The sequence below is a fragment of the Salvelinus namaycush genome, chromosome 42, assembly GCF_016432855.1.
Source record: "Salvelinus namaycush isolate Seneca chromosome 42, SaNama_1.0, whole genome shotgun sequence".
In the NCBI taxonomy this organism is placed as follows: Eukaryota; Metazoa; Chordata; class Actinopteri; order Salmoniformes; family Salmonidae; genus Salvelinus; species Salvelinus namaycush.
This window is the reverse complement of record NC_052348.1, coordinates 16119524-16138848: the sequence shown is the minus strand read 5'-3', so window position 1 is coordinate 16138848 and position 19325 is coordinate 16119524. Positions and strand designations below refer to the sequence as shown.

Genomic DNA, 19325 nt, shown 5'->3' with positions numbered 1-19325 from the left:
ACAAGCAACCTCTGACAAAAGTCCCTCTTTTCAAGGTGAAAATTATGAATCGAGATGTGTATGCAACTGGTTCACCTCTGATGCTCACAGGCAATGTGTATTGGAAGAGATTTCTGAATGTTCTTCGCCCAGCATACACCCCTCCAACCAGACATGCTTTATCTACTAATTTTCTGGATGCAGAGCTCAAGTGAAGGTCAAGCAAATCATAGAGAAAGCAGACTGTATTGCAATAATTTCTGATGGGTGGTCGAATGTTCGTGGGTAAGGAATAATTAACTACATAATTTCCACCCCTCAACCAGTATTCTACAAGAGCACAGACACAAGGGACAACAGACACACATTGCAGATGAGCTGAAGGCAGTCATCAATGACAATGCTGCAAACATGAAGGCTGCTTGGTCTAAAGTGGAGTCCTTCCCTCACATCACACCCATTGGCTGTGCTGCTCATGCATTGAATCTGCTCCTCAAGGACATCATGACACGGAAAACAATGAATACCAAGGAAATGGTTGGGTATGTGAATGGTCATCAAGTTATAGCAGCAATCTACCTCACCAAGCAAAGTGTGAAGAATAAGAGCACCACATTGAAGCTGCCCCGGTGGTGTTATCATCATGTTTGATAGTCTCCTGGAGGGGAAGGAGTCTCTCCAAGAAATGGCCATATCACAGTCTGCTGATATGGACAGCCCCATCAAGAGGATCCTCCTTGATGATGTATTTTGGGAGAGAGTGGTAAGCAACCTAAAACTCCTGAAACCTATAGCAGTAGCCATTGTACGGATTGAGGGAGACAATGCCATCCTGTCTGATGTTCAGACTCTGCTTGCAGATGTAAGAGCAGAAATCCATACTAGAGGTCGCCCGAATATGATTTTTCAAGGGCGAAACCGATTTTTGCAGGACAAAAAAAGCAGATGCCGATTTATAAAAAATAAATAAATAATGTTTTATATATATATATATATATATCATACACACACACATATTTTTGTAATAATGACAATTGCAACAATACTGAATGAACAATGAACACTTTTATTTTAACTTAATATAATACATAAATACACACACACACACACAGCGCTGAAGTGACAATGATACTGAAGAGTCTGCTTAGGAGACAAATACTCTCAACTGTTTGAATAAAAATAGAGTTTAAGTTACCTGTGATGAATGTTGAAAACAAAAACTGTAATTTCTATATGCAGGAAATCCTATTTTAATAATGGACATGGTAAGAATTGACGACCAAAGTGCGAGTCATAATTCCCATGACACCTTCTAGCAAAATCTGAAAAGCGGTTCCTTCATTTATTCCATAGGATATTTTTAGATTCACTTAAAATAAGGTCTGTGTTTCGTGTAGGCTTACACCCACCTTGCCAATTTTATAACTGTAGATATCCATAGGACAAGGTAACTCTGATCAATATTGGCTAAATATAAGCGAAGATCATTTTTTTTGTAGAGTGGATTTATGAAAATATGTTGACAAACGTTACCTTATCCTAGTGAGATTTACACGGGTATCAAAACGTCGAGGCGGTTTAAGCCTGCATGAAACACAGACCTTATTTGAAGTAGATCAAGACATTCTCTATGGAAGACATGAACGGTAAAATAACGAAGGAACCCCTTTCAAGTTCAGCCGCAAGTTATTACAGGAATTATAACGCGTCGACTATTTCTCTCTAAACCATATACCTTTGACTAATCCGGAAACTATCACCTCGAAAACAAAACGTTTATTCCGTTCCGTATTTTATCTAACGGGTGGCATCCATGAGTCTAAATATTCCTGTTACATTGCACAACCTTTAATGTTATGTCATAATTACGTAAAATTCTGGCAAATTAGTTCGCAAAGAGCCAGGCGGCCCAAACTGTTGCATAAACCCTGACTCTGCGTGCAATGAACGCAAGAGAAATGACACAATTTCACCTGGTTAATATTGCCTGCTAACCTGGATTTCTTTTAGCTAAATATGCAGGTTTAAAAATATATACTTGTGTATTGATTTTAAGAAAGGCATTGATGTTTATGGTTAAGTACACATTGGAGCAATGACAGTCATTGATTGATTGTTTTTATAAGATAAGTTTAATGCTAGCTAGCAACTTACCTTAGCTTACTGCATTCGTGGCACAGGCAGGCTCCTCGTGGAGTGCAATGTAATCAGTGTTAGAGCATTGGACTAGTTAACTGTAAGGTTGCAAGATTGGATCCCCCGAGCTGACAAGGTTAAACATCTGTCTTTCTGCCCCTGAACGAGGCAGAACGTTCCTAGGCCGTCATTGAAAATAAGAATGTGTTCTTAACTGACTTGCCTAGTTAAATAAAGATTAAATAAAGGTGTAAAAAAAAAAAAACGGCGCCCAAAAATACCGATTTCCGATTGTTATGAAAACTTGAAATCGGCCATTCCGATTAATCGGTCGACCTCTAATCCATACTCACTGTTGCTCCAAGCAGAGGAAACTGCAGTTCTGAAATGCATCAAAAAGCATGAAGACTTCTGCCTGGAGCCCATACACGCGGCAGCGTACATGTTGGACCCCAAGTATGCTGGCAAGAGCATCCTGTCTGGTGCAGAGATTAACAAGGTCCATGGTGTTATCACTACCGTGTCTCGCCACCTTGGCCTGGGTGAGGGCAAGGTTGTTGGCAGCCTGGCAAATTACACTTCCAAGCAAGGGCTTTGGGATGGAGATGCAATATGGCGGTTGTGCCAACATATCTCATCAGCCACCTGGTGGAAGGGAATTGTGGATCTGAGACTCTTTCACCTGTTGCCTCCATCATCCTCCAAATCCCACCAACATCAGCCGCCTCAGAGCGCAACTGGTCCTTGTTTGGGAACACACCCCAAAGCACGCAACAGGCTGACCAATACAAGGGTTGAAAAATTGGTGGCTATCCAGGCAAATTTGAGGCTTTTTGAGCCTGACAACGAGCCATCCTCATCAAGGTTGGAAAGTGACAGTGAAGATGAGGCCTCAGAGTCTAATGTTCAAGAGGTGGACTTTGAGGAGGTCCAGGGAGAAGACATGGAAACCTGAGAGGAAGACAACCAAAGCTTTAGTTTCTAGACTATCATTTTACAGATGTATGTTGAAAACATTTTTGGGAGATGCGATGGATCATTGAGGATCATTCAATATTCCCTTTCTTTTGTTGTTCAGTGAAATCATGCCGTGTGAAGAGTCAACTCATTTAACTAAAGTTCAATTCGTAACTAAATCGGGGGTTTTTTCAATTGGAAGGATTTAATCATTTGCAATTATGTCTACTTATAATAAGGTAAAATGTTTGTTTCTGTCTCCATATAATATGTGTGTGGCAGGTGTGGCATATTACACAGGTTCACCTTGTGCTGGGGACAATAAAAGGCAACTCTAAAATGTGCAGTTTTGTCTCACAACACAATGCCACAGATGTCTCAAGTTTTGAGGGAGCATGCAATGCTGACTGCAGCAATGTCCACCAGAGCTGTTGCCAGAGAATTGAATGTTCATTTCTCTACCATAAGCTGCCTCCAACCTCGTTTTAGAGAATTTGGCAGTATGTCCAACTTGCCTCACAACCGCAGACCACGTGTAACCATGCCAACCCAGGAACTCCACATCCGGCTTCTTCACCTGCAGGATCATCTGAGACCAGCCACCCGGACAGCTGATGAAACCGAGGAGTATTTCTGTCTGTAATAAAGCCCTTTCATGGGTAAAACTCATTCTGATTGGCTAGGCCTGGCTCCCCAGTGGGCTTCGCCCCTGCTCAGTCATGTGAAATCCATAGATTAGGGCCTAATGAATTGATTTCAATTGACTGATTTCCTTATATGAATTGTAACTCAGTAAAATCATTGAAATTGTTGCATGTTGCGTTTATAGTTTTGTTCAGTATAGAAACAAAATTGGTTCCATATAAAAGCCTATATGGAACACAAGGGTTCTATATGGAACCAATTTTGGTTCAGTGAAGAAGAACCCAATGGATTTCTGATCAAAAGACTACAAAAGGGTTCTACACAGAACCTTTTAGGGTTGCCATATATGAAGCAACCAATAGAACCCTTTTGGTTCTATCCAGAACCTTTTATTCTGAGTGTAGGTTTTAACTCAGCCCGATCATATATATATATATATATAATCCTTATGTAACTATATGTACCTCTGTGATTAATTATGATTGACTATGCGCAAAAGTGAATTGAACTGTCTTTTTTAAATACATTTATAATGTTGAGCCAAATATCTAGCCTGGGAGTTCAATTCAGGGTTGATGTCACTGAAGGATGGGTGGATTTGCAGTGAAGTATTATCTGAGACCTTTTCAACGTTTATCCTCTAAAGCACAATCTGTTCATTTATGTGCAAATATTATGATACCTTTGGGTTCCCTCAGAAGTTAGTCCTAAAGTATGTTTTGTGCTGTAAATTATGTACAGGGTGTGTAGGCAGGAGGCTAGAACTCCTTATTACTGGGTGGGCGATGGTACTGCGTGTCTGAGCAGGCTATGCAATTAATTAAGCCATCCAAAGTATGCACAGCCAGTGCGTGAGTGCAACCTATATCACACATGGAAAGGCTCCCTTGTGAAAGAGATCTTGGTCTCACTGGGACTCCCAAATTAATGAATAAATGGACCGTCGCCAATTTGCAATTTTTTTTTAATCTATGGATTTCCAGCCTACCTCTGCGTAAAGTGGCACAGCACTATACCACGACAAATGACTAGCATCAGTGTATTCACAACAGTCATCGACGAGCAGTGCGCGCTCCGACTGCGCTGAAGCGTTTTCATTGGGTAGCAGCCCAGTGAACTTGTGCGGAGAGATAGAGAGACCGAGAGAGAAGGAACCTGCGGGGCCCATTTAACACCAGTAGAGTGCACTCCGCTCCACACGCGCTGGGTCACTTCTCGAGGAAGCAACGGGCTGGTTTCTCCGAAACATTTTAAAGGATCGGTGTCCGTTTGAAGGACAACAGCGAATCTCCTCTCATGCCAGTGCGTGTTTAACGTTGGGAGGGAACACATCTCCGCTGTTTCGTTTCGTTTTAACAATTGAACACTGCAGTGTACAGTCCGACGTTTCACTTGGATTTTAGGAGTGCAAGCGCGGTGTGCGCTCATTCCCCTAACCATGGAATTATGGATAAAGTTGATGGTGTTGTACGGTTTCTGTTTAGGGGCAAGTGCTGAGAATGACGGCAGGTAAGTGCACACATCTACACATCTTGTTCAAAAGACTACATTTTTGTGTAATTTTTTTTCTCGCCATTCTATCAATTATGTTGTTTTTAGAAGTGTTCAAATTGCGTTGGTGATTGTGGAATGTGGAGAAGGTGTTGCTCTCGTAAACTCTGAGCGAGTTTCAAAAGAGGGTTAATGTGACCACGGAGATGCTATTAATTCCTAATGCTATGAACGCGACTTCCACATAGTGAGCGTATGAGTTTGCAATGCATAGACTGAAATGTTGCTGATGTGCTGAAATGATTCGGGCTGTAGTCGCACTCGACGTACAGTGGAAGGAATAGACCTATACCAGTATAATCTATTTTCTTCTCCCTTATTTTCATAAAAAATAACATCATTCTTTATCTCGAATGAATGGTGTACTTTTTTATATATAAAAAAAAGAACATTAATAAATGTTTGTAATGTTTTTGCTGTTGCTTTTTGTTTGGCATTTTTTATGCGGATTTACTAGGTCTATGTTAGTACGTAGGCCGAATACCACAGCGTTTCTTCACCATCTTTGGTAATACACAGTGTTTCTGTGTTTAGGCCTACATTTACCAAACCTGAGTAGCCAGCAGCCTACTTTCTTGGTCAAAGTCAGTTGCTTGGATTTCCCTCTCAATGAGCTGATAACACGGTGACAGCACCTACCTTGCCGGGTGGTTCATGTCCAAACACGAATCCGGTGAAGTATTTGGAAAGGAGAAAAGTGCCCAATCTAAAGAATGTTCCTGAGATTGAAATCTACATCTACTTTATCTGGTGCAGCTGTCATTTTTTCTCTCTCTCCATAAAATGAATGTTATACAGCTCTTAATAAGCAGTAATAAAAACATCATACTCACGAATTCCATTTTAGGTCATTGTATATAAAATGACCTATATACTTTTTTCTACCTATATACACAGTAAGCCCTCTGGTATTCCAGATATGTATTCCTTCAGGATACCTTTTCAAGATTGTTTATTAATAAGGCAGGTTCACTTTCACTGGACTGGCTCCAATGCACTTGCCTTGCAGTATTCATCATCATAAAGGCTGTTTCCTTTGGGAGAGTGATACAGTAGACTGAGGAACTGAAGGCTAGGTTGCATCCTATATGGCACCCTAGTCCCTGTGGAGTTCCCAATGGGCCCTGGTCGAATGTAGTGCATTATATAGGGAATAGTGTGGCATTTCGGATTGGATCCTCAATCTGAGTGCTGGTCCTATGGTGCATTGAAGACAACCTTTATTCTGTATCTCCATAGGATAGAGTTTCAGGTCTCACACTATAATTGGATTAGACTCTGTACAAATAGCAATAGAGTGAGACAAATAGAGTTGGAGAGTATTTCTAAGACATGATATTACTGCAATAGGGAACGCAGTCAAGCATTTTAATTTGGTTTTGCACCCCCATTTATTATTGTCAGACAGACTGAGCCCTAAGCACAATCCATACCTCACTGATATCTTACACAAATAAGGTTTCAGAGACAATAGAATATTTCTTAGGGATTGATAGGGCTGAACTTTCCTACCTGTCTCGTTAAACACGGGTTGGGGTGTGTGTGTGTGAAGGTGAGAGTGTGTGAGTGATTGTATGTGTTTGTGGATGTTTACTCCAGGTTCTTGGTCACAGTGTCTAATGTTAGGTAATGTTAGTGTGTTGTGACAGGGCCACGGTCCCAGTCTGGTGAGTTGTGCTGATATATGCCCTTCCCTGCCCAACCCATAATGATAATTTACATTAAACGAGCAGCATACGTAATTAGCGTCACACTCTGATGGAGCGCGGCTAGTCACGCGGGTCATTATTGGCCTATTTCCCCGGTTATAAACCTGGCCTGCTGACTTCAATCTAAATTCATAGGGAGAGGGTCCCGTGAGAACGCTGTGGAGGAAAGTAATTTATTATCTGAACTAGCTGTTTGGAGGAGAGAGCTAATGGGTTAAACTAGCAACTGAGGGGCCGTCACCGCTCACTGGCCAGCCACAGCAAGGTCCTTTTGTCCTAGTGGTAAATTGGCTCAAAACAGGCCTGATTAATTACAGATTAACTGTACCTGTAATTCCTTGTTGAGGGGTTTTCATTACTCATCAACATTGTTGTCAGTAATGTTTAGTCCGAGGATGAAAAATGGCGCTAGGCTAATCTTGTTGTGATGTGGTCTGTAAGTGATTCTGAATTGTAATCAGGAAATGGGCTAGCTGAGGTAAGGTCACAACACTTTGCCTCGATGAAAGACTACACATCAGATAACTTTTTAAGGACTAGTTCACTTTTTTTAAAGCCACAATCCTGAGTTTGTATGTCAGACCATTAATCAGCCCATTGAACAGCTTGGATGAGATATCTTATCCTAGTTTGGAAAAAAATCCAGATTCTCCCTTTAAATAGCCACTACTCATGGAGGCTATCGCTCTATGATGATGTCGCTACATTGCTTTGCTCCAGACACAGCCAATACATTCCAATCCTCCTCTCTCCAAGTTACTGCTCCAAACCATGTCCTCACTCTCCTTCCAAACATCCCTAGTATATTCTAACAACATTAGACCTTCAAAAATAGACAGACATTATGTTAGCCTCCAGGGTTGATGTTAAAATACTTGAATAAGTGTATACAGAGAAAGCAAGCCATTTTCCTGGATATTGGTCGAAGTAATTCAGCAGGACTAGTGAAAAAAGCTACTTGTCAACCGGTGCTTATAGAAGTGTGTGGTACTAGTCGTTTTCAGAATAAAAGCGAGCCACTTTCATGAACATTTATGAAGCGATGCTCTCTTTAACATGAGTGTGCTACTTGTCCTCAGGTATTTAGATTAAATGTGTATGCAAAGGTTGTGTGTGTGTGTGTGTGTGTGTGTGTGTGTGTGTGTGTGTGTGTGTGTGTGTGTGTGTGTGTGTGTGTGTGTGTGTGTGTGTGTGTGTGTGTGTGTGTGTGTGTGTGTGTGTGTGTGTGTGTGTGTGTGTGTGTCACTGTCAAGCAACATTGCAGCCATAGATGGATTGTTATTATTACTCTCATCATTCTGAGGGACACTTTTAAGACACGGATTATTATCATGCAATATAATTATGTCTCTTAGTGCCATTTAAGTGTCGGGTGCTGCTATATGAGCAATATGTCATCCTATTCATTGTCAAACAGCAGAGATTGGCCTATCTCACACACACACACACACACACACACACACACACACGGACAGACGGACGGACGGACGCTGGGCTAGATGATGGACTAACATGGATACTTTCCCCCAGCGTCTGTTGTGAAGACCCTGTCTAGTGGTTTGTTTTCCTGACAAGGCACCAAAGGAATGTCAAACGTGATAATTCTGTGCTTCAGTTCCTTCACAGCTTACTGCAATTAAGTATTATTCATACACAGATGGTCAGACATAGACATGGATAAAAAGTATAAAGACATACATCTATCTGATCTGCCGTCAACGCAATTATTCTACAATGCACCGTGTTCAGAATGATTACAGTAATAACACAATATGAATTTTACATGGGGAATTTGATGGGACATCACTCCAACATACCGTAGTGTATAACTGACCTAGTCATAATTCAGTTCTACTTTGATAAATCATGTTATAACAGCACGGTTGTGTGCATGATTCTGCCGTGTTCCAACAGCCGAGAGCTATGCTCAGTTTTATGACAGATGGAGGGAGAGAAAGAGATGGAGGGAGAGCGTGGTATAGATGGAGGGAGAGAGTGGTAGAGGTGGTGGGAGAGAGGGAAAGAGATGGAGGGAGAGAGTGGTATAGATGGAGGGAGAGAGTGGTATAGATGGAGAGAGAGAGTGGTATAGATGGAGGGAGAGAGTGGTAGAGATGGAGGGAGAGAGTGGTATAGATGGAGAGAGAGAGTGGTATAGATGGAGGGAGAGAGTGGTAGAGATGGAGGGAGAGAGTGGTAGAGATGGAGGGAGAGTGGTATAGATGGAGAGTGGTAGAGATGGAGGGAGAGAGTGGTATAGATGGAGGGAGAGAGTGGTAGAGATGGAGGGAGAGTGGTATAGATGGAGAGTGGTAGAGATGGAGGGAGAGAGTGGTATAGATGGAGGGAGAGAGTGGTATAGATGGAGGGAGAGAGTGGTATAGATGGAGGGAGAGAGTAGTAGAGATGGTGGGAGAGAGTGGTAGAGATGGAGGGAGAGAGTGGTATAGATGGAGGGAGAGAGTGGTAGAGATGGAGGGAGAGAGTGGTAGAGATGGAGGGAGAGAGTGGTAGAGATGGAGGGAGAGAGTAGTAGAGATGGAGGGAGAGAGTAGTAGAGATGGTGGGAGAGAGTGGTAGAGATGGAGGGAGAGAGTGGTAGAGGTGGTGGGAGAGTGGTAGAGATGGTGGGAGAGAGTGGTAGAGATGGAGGGAGAGAGTGGTAGAAATGGAGGGAGAGAGTGGTAGAGATGGAGGGAGAGAGTGGTAGAGATGGAGGGAGAGAGTGGTAGAGATGGAGGGAGAGAGTAGTAGAGATGGTGGGAGAGAGTGGTAGAGATGGAGGGAGAGAGTGGTAGAGGTGGTGGGAGAGAGTGGTAGAGATGGAGGGAGAGAGTGGTATAGATGGAGGGAGAGAGTGGTAGAGATGGAGGGAGAGAGTGGTAGAGATGGAGGGAGAGAGTGGTAGAGATGGAGGGAGAGAGTGGTATAGATGGAGGTAGAGAGTGGTATAGATGGAGGGAGAGAGTAGTAGAGATGGTGGGAGAGAGTGGTAGAGATGGAGGGAGAGAGTGGTAGAGGTGGTGGGAGAGAGTGGTAGAGATGGTGGGAGAGAGGGAAAGAGATGGAGGGAGAGAGTGGTAGAGATGGAAAGAGAGAGACAGAGTGACAGAGAGCGCTTTCTCTCTCTCTTTCTCTCTCTCTCTCCCTCCCACCTCACCTCCTGTTCCACTGGCATGGCATCACACGTCTCTTTATGAGGTGCCGCTCAAAGTTCATTTGCATCATCGCCTGTTCGTTGGCATTGCCGCCCTGCCTGCCCGCCGCACAGGGTCGACTACACTGCCACTTTTTGTGTTGCTAAAACGCTTCAGGCAAACCAATTATCATCCTCCCACTCAGTTGGCGAGGCTATGCCCGCAATATCATATCACTTTTAGGCCCTATTAGTTTTACGCGGGTGGATAAAAATTACCCCTGAATAATAACAGCCAAGGAGTTATGTTTAAATTAGTAATACGATGATGGACCAATTTGCAGCAACTCTTCCTCCTCGTTATTATGTGTTAATCAACTATTTTAATGATGTTTTTCACCCGTTGATCTACATTCAATATTGATAGTTATTAGCAAGGCATGCTATTAGCTATCAGCAGAGGGTTTATGTGTTTTCAGTGCAAGCTGTGGCAATGGGACGATATCCCTGTATCTGACCAGGTGCTCATTGTGTGTGTGTGTGTGTGTGTGTTTGTTGTGTGTTTGTTGTGTGTTTGTTGTGTGTGTGTGTGTGTGTGTGTGTGTGTGTGTGTGTGTGTGTGGGTGGGTGACCTGTGGCTCCATCTGGTCAGTGGTCCTGCTGTGTGTGTGTGCGGTAACTCTCGGCCCCCAATTCACAATCATGTCTGGCAATCAATTCCAGAGCCCTCTCCTCTGCTTCTTTATCTTCTCCTCCCTTCTTCTCTTCTCTCCTCCTCTCCCTATTTCTCTCCTTAACATTCCCAATGTGTCTCCTATTGGATTGTGCTCAGGGCTCCTGATTCTCTCTTGTTCTCTCTCTCTCTCTCTCCTTGCCAGCCATGCTGCGTACAAACATTTTCCCTGGTCCTGCCATTTCCACTTAGCATCTTCCATCAGGTTTTCTCTCCTGTGAAGTGATTGGCAGCGGGGGCAGACATTAGCATTTCCAGAGTTTTGGCAATGGAGGCTAACTGGATGGGCTAGCAGGAGGGTAGGACGTGTCCCGCATGCACAACCACGTCAATCTCAGTCTCCTCAGCCCTCAATGCTGAGGCACGATAGAGCAAGGCAAGACGCCCCTTATGCCAAGTGTTTTTTTTCAAGACACCTTTGGCTCCTTCGGTTCGATAACAAGCATCAGAACCTTGATCTCTCTGTCGTTACAAAACGTTCAGATATAAATTAATTGTCTAGAATGGAGATGATTCTGTGTCATGTAGAATTTAGAATTATGTCAGCTCTGTTCATTCTATTTCTACTGTCTCTGATTCATTTCGCTAACGTCACAGAACACCATGCTCTGATAGTTGTCCCCATCCGAGGCATCCTTAAATGGGCTTAATCTTTCTCTATTTCCTGTTAAAAATATGTTGTGCTGTGCTTCCGCTACAGATAAATAAGTAATCCTACTCTACTCTGCCAAGAAGCTATTTCTCTGAAATAGAACAGAACGTAACGTCAGTTCACAGAAACATAATTTAGGCTGGTTTTCATACAAGAACTGTCATAAGGTATTTGCCCATTGCCAGGATGAAAACGGCACTAGCCTCATGTTCTTTCCAATTTCTGAAAGATGGCATTATCATTCCCCACTTTCTTTAATAGCAAATGACATTCTGACATTCTGCTTCTGATAATGTTTCATTTGGACGTTGGCACACAGACAGTCGATGCTCATGACGCCTCTACGTCCTTTGGTATTAGCACTCAGAGCAGGGGCTTGTTCAACTGTGACGTTCAGATAGAACTGTGGTGTGCAGAGCAGATAGGACTGTCTGTCATGCCATTGTGTCAGATCTATTCATTTTAATTCTATCTGCGATGTTCAGAACATTTCACATCACTGAATACACCCCAGTCTGAAGATGGGGGGGATCACATTATGAACGTCACAATGATAACTCACCGCAGGCTAATCTCTAAACACACACACACACACACACACCTTCATTCTGAGCTATGTGAGTCTCTGCCTGGCCCCACAGATTAAAGTGTCAGTGATTACCGATGTGGAGAGAAGCTTGTCGTATTAGTTACATTGGGTCCTGTTCTTCTGTAGTCTCACCCGTAAGGCTTCAGCTCTGACATCACACCAACCAACATGGCTCCCCTGTGCAATAAATGCCAACATGCTGATTGGGAAATGTCCTGTGTTTTTTGTGCCAGCTCGCTCACAGATAAGTTTGTTTACTTTCCTTACACATTCTGAGGGACATGGGAGTAGCTTAGCATTTGGAAAACAAGTAACATTTAATTATGTGCTGGGTAAAGAATGAACAAACATATATTCAGTCTGTCAGTCAGTGCCTTGGGCTTTGTTTTGAATGAGACTTCTCTCTCTCTCTCTCTCTCTGTCTCTGTCTCTGTCTCTGTCTCTGTCTCTGTCTCTGTCTCTGTCTCTGTCTCTCTCTCCTGGCATGGTGGGCAAGAACCAACAGACCCTGCTGGCTTTTAAATTCGTCTATTTTAATTGGCTGTGAACTGATAGAGCTGTCTCCTGACAGGTGGCCTCGGCAGATGGCCTCGTCCAATGGGCTGTGTCGCTACGGCGCCCGCATCGACTGCTGCTGGGGATGGACCAGGCGCTCCTGGGGCCACTGCCAACGTGAGTAGTGCCAACTCTACCGTGCCCGCTGCCGGGTTAGGGTTACCGGGGGCAACCAGGGTTTCCAACGGGGGTTGCCGTGGGTTACCAGGGTGTAGCTGCTGGGATCTAACCACAATTAGGATGTAGAAAGAGGATTAAACACCAGTGTAGAATCAATCAAATGTATTTATAAAGCCCTTTTTACATCAGCCGATGTCACAAAGTGCTATACAGAAGACATATAGTAACTAAGGGCTCTGAAACACACACTCTACCTACGAGCACACGGCACACACACTTGTTCATAGGCACATACGTGGACGTACACACACACAAAGTGAAAAATACACTTGACATTTGCTGTTGAGTTTTCCGTGTTGGGGGAAAGATATTCTAGCCGAGAATAAGGCTCTAGTGAGCAGATTCCCATTATAAGCTTGTAGCCATGTAAACAGATAATTGTAAATGATTGCTGTGAATTAATATTTAGTAAATGTCATGTATATGTAAATGCAGGTGTGCAGGGAATCATTTTGGTGGCATGTTGAGTAAATCCAGTCATGGATTCAGAGGATGCCCCTACTGTAAATATACCTCGTTTTGCTAGAATGAGCCTACTGTAGCCTCAATATACCTCGTTTTGCTAGAATCAGCCTACTGTAGCCTCAATATACCTTGTTTTGCTAGAATCAGCCTAATGTAGCCTCAATATACCTCGTTTTGCTAGAATCAGCCTACTGTAGCCTCAATATACCTCGTTTTGCTAGAATGAGCCTACTGTAGCCTCAAAATACCTTGTTTTGCTAGAATCAGCCTACAGTAGCCTCAATATACCTTGTTTTGCTAGAATCAGCCTACAGTAGCCTCAATATACCTTGTTTTGCTAGAATCAGCCTACTGTAGCCTCAATATACCTTGTTTTGCTAGAATCAGCCTACTGTAGCCTCAATATACCTCGTTTTGCTAGAATGAGCCTACTGTAGCCTCAAAATACCTTGTTTTGCTAGAATCAGCCTACTGTAGCCTCAATATACCTCGTTTTACTAGAATCAGCCTACTGTAGCCTCAATATACCTTGTTTTGCTAGAATGAGCCTACAGTAGCCTCAATATACCTAATTGTATGAATGAACACATTTTTTGCAACAGTATTACATTATACCACCGTCTGATATTATATTGACCCTTAATAAAATATCTAGCCCTATGGACAAATATTGACTCTTATGGAAACAGAGAAGTATTGGCTGCTGCCATACTGTGTAATTATATCCTGCAGAGATGTGTGAATGATATTAATAGGGAGCTCTGAAAGTGTCGAGCAGCCTGACAAATGGGAGATCCACTGCATGGCTTGCTGCACACATGATGGTACAGCTGTTGCTTCGGCTGCGGAAGTGTGATGGGTGACACAACGGGCGTACTTACGCACAACATGTAGAGAGTAGACAGAGAGAGGCTGGGCTGCATGTTGGCTCCGTCTCTGTCAATCTACTAACCTAGAAGCCTGGGGGTGGGGGATGGGTTATAATGCTTCATGTCATCGTTATAATACTTCACATGACCTTCATAACCTTTCACCTCATATGCATTTTGTTTAGCTGTTTTGTTGTTGTTGTTGTTGTTTTGCTAATCACTTGTCATGACTCATGCTATAATCATGCTAGATTTTTTGGTGTTTGTTCATGTTGTCGTTTTTAGACTAAACTAAAATGTCACACTGCTGGTCCCTGTCCAAAGGTATTTACTTCACGTTGAGCTCTATTTTTTCCGTTTGGCACTGGGCCTTCCATTGGATGCCCTGTTATGGTAGCCTGGTTCCCAGATCTGTTTGTGTTGTCTTACAATGACCAGAGAAGCTATCAAGACAGTACATACTGACCTGGGACCAGGCTACTGTAATGGTGGCCCGCTTATTGCCCTTTCGTTCTCCCCTAGGCGAGGGTGTTGAGCTCAATAACCTTCACTTGGTTTAGGTCTGGCATCAGGCCCTCCTTTCAGATGCTCTGTTAAGGCGGTCGACCTCGTTCCCTTCCCTTCTCCCCTAGGTGAGAGTGTTAGTGTTGAGTTGAGTAACCTTAGTGCCTGTAGGCCCACTTATCGTGTCAGATTAACATTCTGCCTCGCCGCCAGCTGACTCTCCTCTCCTCTTTATCCCTCGCTCCTCATTTGAGGTGAAAAGAAAAACAGAATATGGTAATTGCATTCTCACATAGATCCTAGCTTGAGAAAAACAAGTTATGGTAATGACATAGCGACTCAGACTTAGAGCCAGACCAAGACTGTGCTGGGAGGGAACTCAAGAGACGAGGCTCAAGACAAAGTGGCAGAATGGGATGCTTTTGTGGTTGCTATTATTTGTGACAGCCAAGGCACCAACATGTTGCTAGGCTAGTTAGCTAAGAGCTCTGCTGTCGTGTTGGCAGGAATCCCTGTACTCAATAAGTGTTGCTTCCTGGTCATTTTGGGCTTGGCTCAGGTCCTCCCAGCTGTCCATGTTGGATCAACCAGGAAGAGGAAGTTAGCTCAGTTTCTAGAGTAGACAGAATATAACATCATTGATCAGACCAAATATTTGTTTTATTCTGTTTGGGTTTAGCTCCATCCTCTGCATTGATTTGAAATGAATTGACAGGTGAAAACAATATGGTGGAATCAAGCCCATCATAAGGCTGTCTTTCACCTGGTCAGTTCTCTCAGATCAGTGCAATGAAGGAGAAGACAGGAGGCAAGGAGAGGACAGAGTTTCTAGACAATTGAGTAATAGACCAGATCTACAGTGACAGGGATTAGTAGAGTAAGCCGTGTTTCCGCTTGACGTTTGATTGACATGTTAAAGTCCTTTGGGTGAGTAGATACCTTTGACAGGACCTTGTTTCTGTTCATTAAACAGCAGTGTGTTATCTGGCTGTTTTCTCTTAACACTGTTCCAAAGTACCCATCAGGAGTCTCACACATTCCATGTCAAGTACGAGAAAACGTCGCCTTCACCTCGGAGAGTCGTCCCCCCTCTCGGCAAAAGCTACTTTTACCCACCACCTGTTTTTGAAGGAAACCGTATCGTTTTCCCGCCAGCCATCCGTCTCAGACGTTGTGATAAATCAATGCCATAGGAGAAAAACCAGAGTGTTCGCTCACGCCTTCAAATGCCCCCGACCGAGCGTACCACACGAGTCCAATCACTCGAGACCTCAATCAGTACTCCATCATGCCGCCGTAGGGCTGATTTAAACTTCGGAGACGGAGGGAGGCCAGTTGTCATGGATTACAGATTACACCACTGCAGTTTTGGGGCCCCGGAGATTAGATTGGCGGTGCTATCGGGTTCTGGCTGTCTCCAGCCCTGCAAGAGTTCAGTGATCGGTCTGGGTGACTGCTCACAAAGAATGGAGAACTGGAATGGGTCTGCCCCGAATTTAAAGCTCCCTGTCCCCACAACTGAGAGAGAGAGAGGAGAGATGGGAGAGGGAGTGAGTGGAGATGGAGAAGGAGAGAGATGGTGGAGAGAGGGAGAGAAAGAGAGAGAGAGAGAGGAGAGAGCAAGAGAGAGAGAGAGAGGGACAGAAAGAGAGAACCGAGATATTTATTATAGGCCAAGCATTTCCATTGGTACTACACTGACATGTCATGCGATTGGGTGGTTTAAATCACAGGCAGCGTTACTTTACTTTATCCAAGTGCCACCATAAATAGAGATGCATTTGCCTTGCTAAGCATTTGCAGTATATCTCCAATGATTACATACACATCAGAATGTCCCTCAGTTTTAACTCACAGTCAGGATGAGAATAGACCACTGGCAAATCAACAAGTTTCCCTTAGTCCTCACATCCTAGTCGTTTAGTCATAACAAGCTCTCGGATTATACTAAAATGATGGCAAAGAGCTGCAATTAATCAAACCAACACTAAACAAATGACACAGATGGACTGTGATTTCTTTAATGAATTTAATCAAATATCTAGAAGCCTCCTCAGTTGCATCCTATTCCATCTCTCTCTCTCTCTCTCTCTCTCTCTCTCTCTCTCTCTCTCTCTCTCTCTCTCTCTCTCTCTCCTTTCTCTCTCTCTCTCTCTCTCTCCTTTCTCTCTCTCTCCTTTCTCTCTCTCTCTCTCTCCTTTCTCTCTCTCTCTCTCTCTCTCTCTCTCTCCTTTCTCTCTCTCTCTCTCTCTCTCTCTCTCTCTCTCTCTCTCTCTCTCTCCTTTCTCTCTCTCTCTCTCTCTCTCTCTCTCTCTCTCTCTCTCTCTCTCTCTCCTTTCTCTCTCTCTCTCTCTCTCTCTCTCTCTCTCTCTCCTTTCTCTCTCTCTCTCTCTCTCTCTCTCTCTCTCTCTCTCTCTCTCTCTCTCTCTCTCTCTCTCCTTTCTCTCTCTCTCTCCTTTCTCTCTCTCGCTCTCCCTCCAAATAGAAAGTCCCAAATTAACTCTCTCTTACCGGTCTATTGCTTTGATCCCGGATTTCGTAAAGAAATCCAAGAGGATACGGATCTTCAGTGCAGTTTTCCCCGAGACTGTTTAGTCGGTTTCCCTCTCGAAGTACAAAGTAGCTTGGATTAGGAGAGGACTTAGGAGAGGACTTAGGAGAGGACTTAGGAGAGGACTTTTAATTGGTAATGGAAGCCAATGAGTGAGTGACAAAATGTGTAAACTGATACAGTTTAACCAATACCCTGGCCGTGACCCCTGAGGAAATGCAAAAAACACATTTCCAAATATAGGACCTATTTAAGCACCCATTAGTAATAATAGTCTTAAAGAGCTTCTCTTTGTCTCGTTTTCTTCAAGGCCACTGATCTGATATTAGCTGGATGGGGGAAATCCATTCAATAGAAACTTAATCATGTAGTTTGATCTGTTAGTGATCATGAGGTAAAAGAGACAAGGAAGGTAAGGTAATAAAAAGTACATGGATTCTGAAAGGGAGAAATCAATAGATTGTGTTTCAATTCAACGTGGGCCTAGGAAGGATCAAATACTTTGTCAAATATCAATCTGTTCATACCTAAGCACTTGTATCAATTATTTGTCAGACACAGAAAGATATGCTGCGGCCTCCTTCAAAATGTGGTGCCGGTGGTGCTATTTCTATCCATCAAAGGAATGGAGGAGGAAATTGAATTGAACATCACTCAACACCTTATCTTTCTTCTCTCGGCTTGTGATGTGAACGTTCCACAAACATGCAATTAGCCAGCATGATGCCACGCATAATCTCTGCGGACACCACGGCACAATTTGACCACCAATGTAACTAATTCAACTAAACTCCAATTTGTAAACATATTTCAAACAAAGCTATTAGCTACTAGCAACATTCCGTGATGAGAAGCATCCGTTCTCCATGCGGCTAATGCTAACTTTCATTTAAATTTAATTTTCACTTCGTTTGTAAGCATATTCAAGATGTAGCTACTAGCTACATTGCATGTTGCGAAGGGGAAGTGACATCCGACGCCCATTCTCTGTGCTTGTGACCATGTAATGTGTGTGACTCCTTGTTGTGCTTTGTGCATCATTTCAAGAATGCTTTACTCGTCAAAAAGAGACCCGAGTACGGCTCTCTGGCTCTCTCATGCCGTGATTCTGTTCTCTCATCCAACCAAGACAAAACGCCTGCTGGAATGTTCTTTTCTTTGTGTTTGCACATTTGTTTTGCAGCAGGCGTCTTCGCTCTAACCCACAGAGTAGTCGGGAGAATAAGGTGTCCGCCACAAGGTCAGCTGCTCCACATATTTCTTTAAAATAATTCTTGGCAAGACTGGGTCCTGAAGGCAGCGAGGCACACACATCCTCTGAATCCTGGCTTCTCTGATTTATTAATAGCCACCTCCCCCCTTCTCCCTCATCCTCCCCCCTTGGCTAAGAAATATCTCCTCCCCTTCTGGCTTGAGAACTCTGGTGCAGCCCCCGTTTGGCGTTCACACCAGCAGCATGACTGAGATGTTTGGCGTTCACACCAGCAACTTGACTGAGAGCTATGTGATGCCCTCAGATGGCTAAGTGTTAGTTATTCATTTCCTGTGAGTTTGATATCCTTATATAAACTATATACATCTGCCTAGTTAGTACATGAAAACTTCATCAACCAAGAGCCTATGTAAAATAATTGTAGTTCAATGTAGACTACTTCCCAAACTTCAAAATGGATACATCAGTGATTAAAGATTATATATTGTTTAGATTTTTTTTAGGGGGGGGGGGGGCGGGGGCTCAGTTGGGGTCTCAACTGACTGTTGCAAGTTAAATTAGTAGAATAAACAAGGTGCAATAAAACAATGTGGTTGTGCATCAGCAGTGTTTCTCTTGTTATGTCACTGATAGTCACTCAATTAGCCATGTCAGCTGAACTATTTTAGATTGGTAAGTTAGTCTAGCGGCCAGCTATCTAAACTTAGTAATCATGGTCGAATTACCAGCCGGGGGGCCCCCATTGATTTTGTTATTCAGTCTTACTCAGATACTGTATCATATTAAAAACTGCATGCAAATTCTCTACACCCTGTGGCAAATGCATATAATTTTAGGAAATGAGATGTAAAATAGCTAATTTTCCTCTCTGCCCTGTGGCAAAATGTGTAGAATTGCACGA

The 19325-nt window shown here is 43.3% G+C and overlaps 1 protein-coding gene across 3 annotated transcripts in view; it reads left to right on the top strand.

Moving 5' to 3' along the window:
- The first annotated feature begins 4910 nt into the window (after positions 1–4910).
- The window catches only part of npnta (nephronectin a), a 69099-nt gene continuing 54684 nt past the window's right edge, over positions 4911–19325 (top strand). For 2 of the 3 annotated variants that reach the window (XM_038981907.1, XM_038981906.1), the window contains exons 1-2: positions 4911–5226; positions 12659–12759. In XM_038981907.1, the coding sequence (XP_038837835.1) occupies positions 5156–5226; positions 12659–12759 (172 nt within the window). In that variant the 5' untranslated portion in view covers positions 4911–5155. Of the gene's footprint in view, positions 5227–12658; positions 12760–18394; positions 18452–19325 lie in introns of all 3 variants that reach the window. The other variant, XM_038981905.1, reaches the window with a different exon arrangement.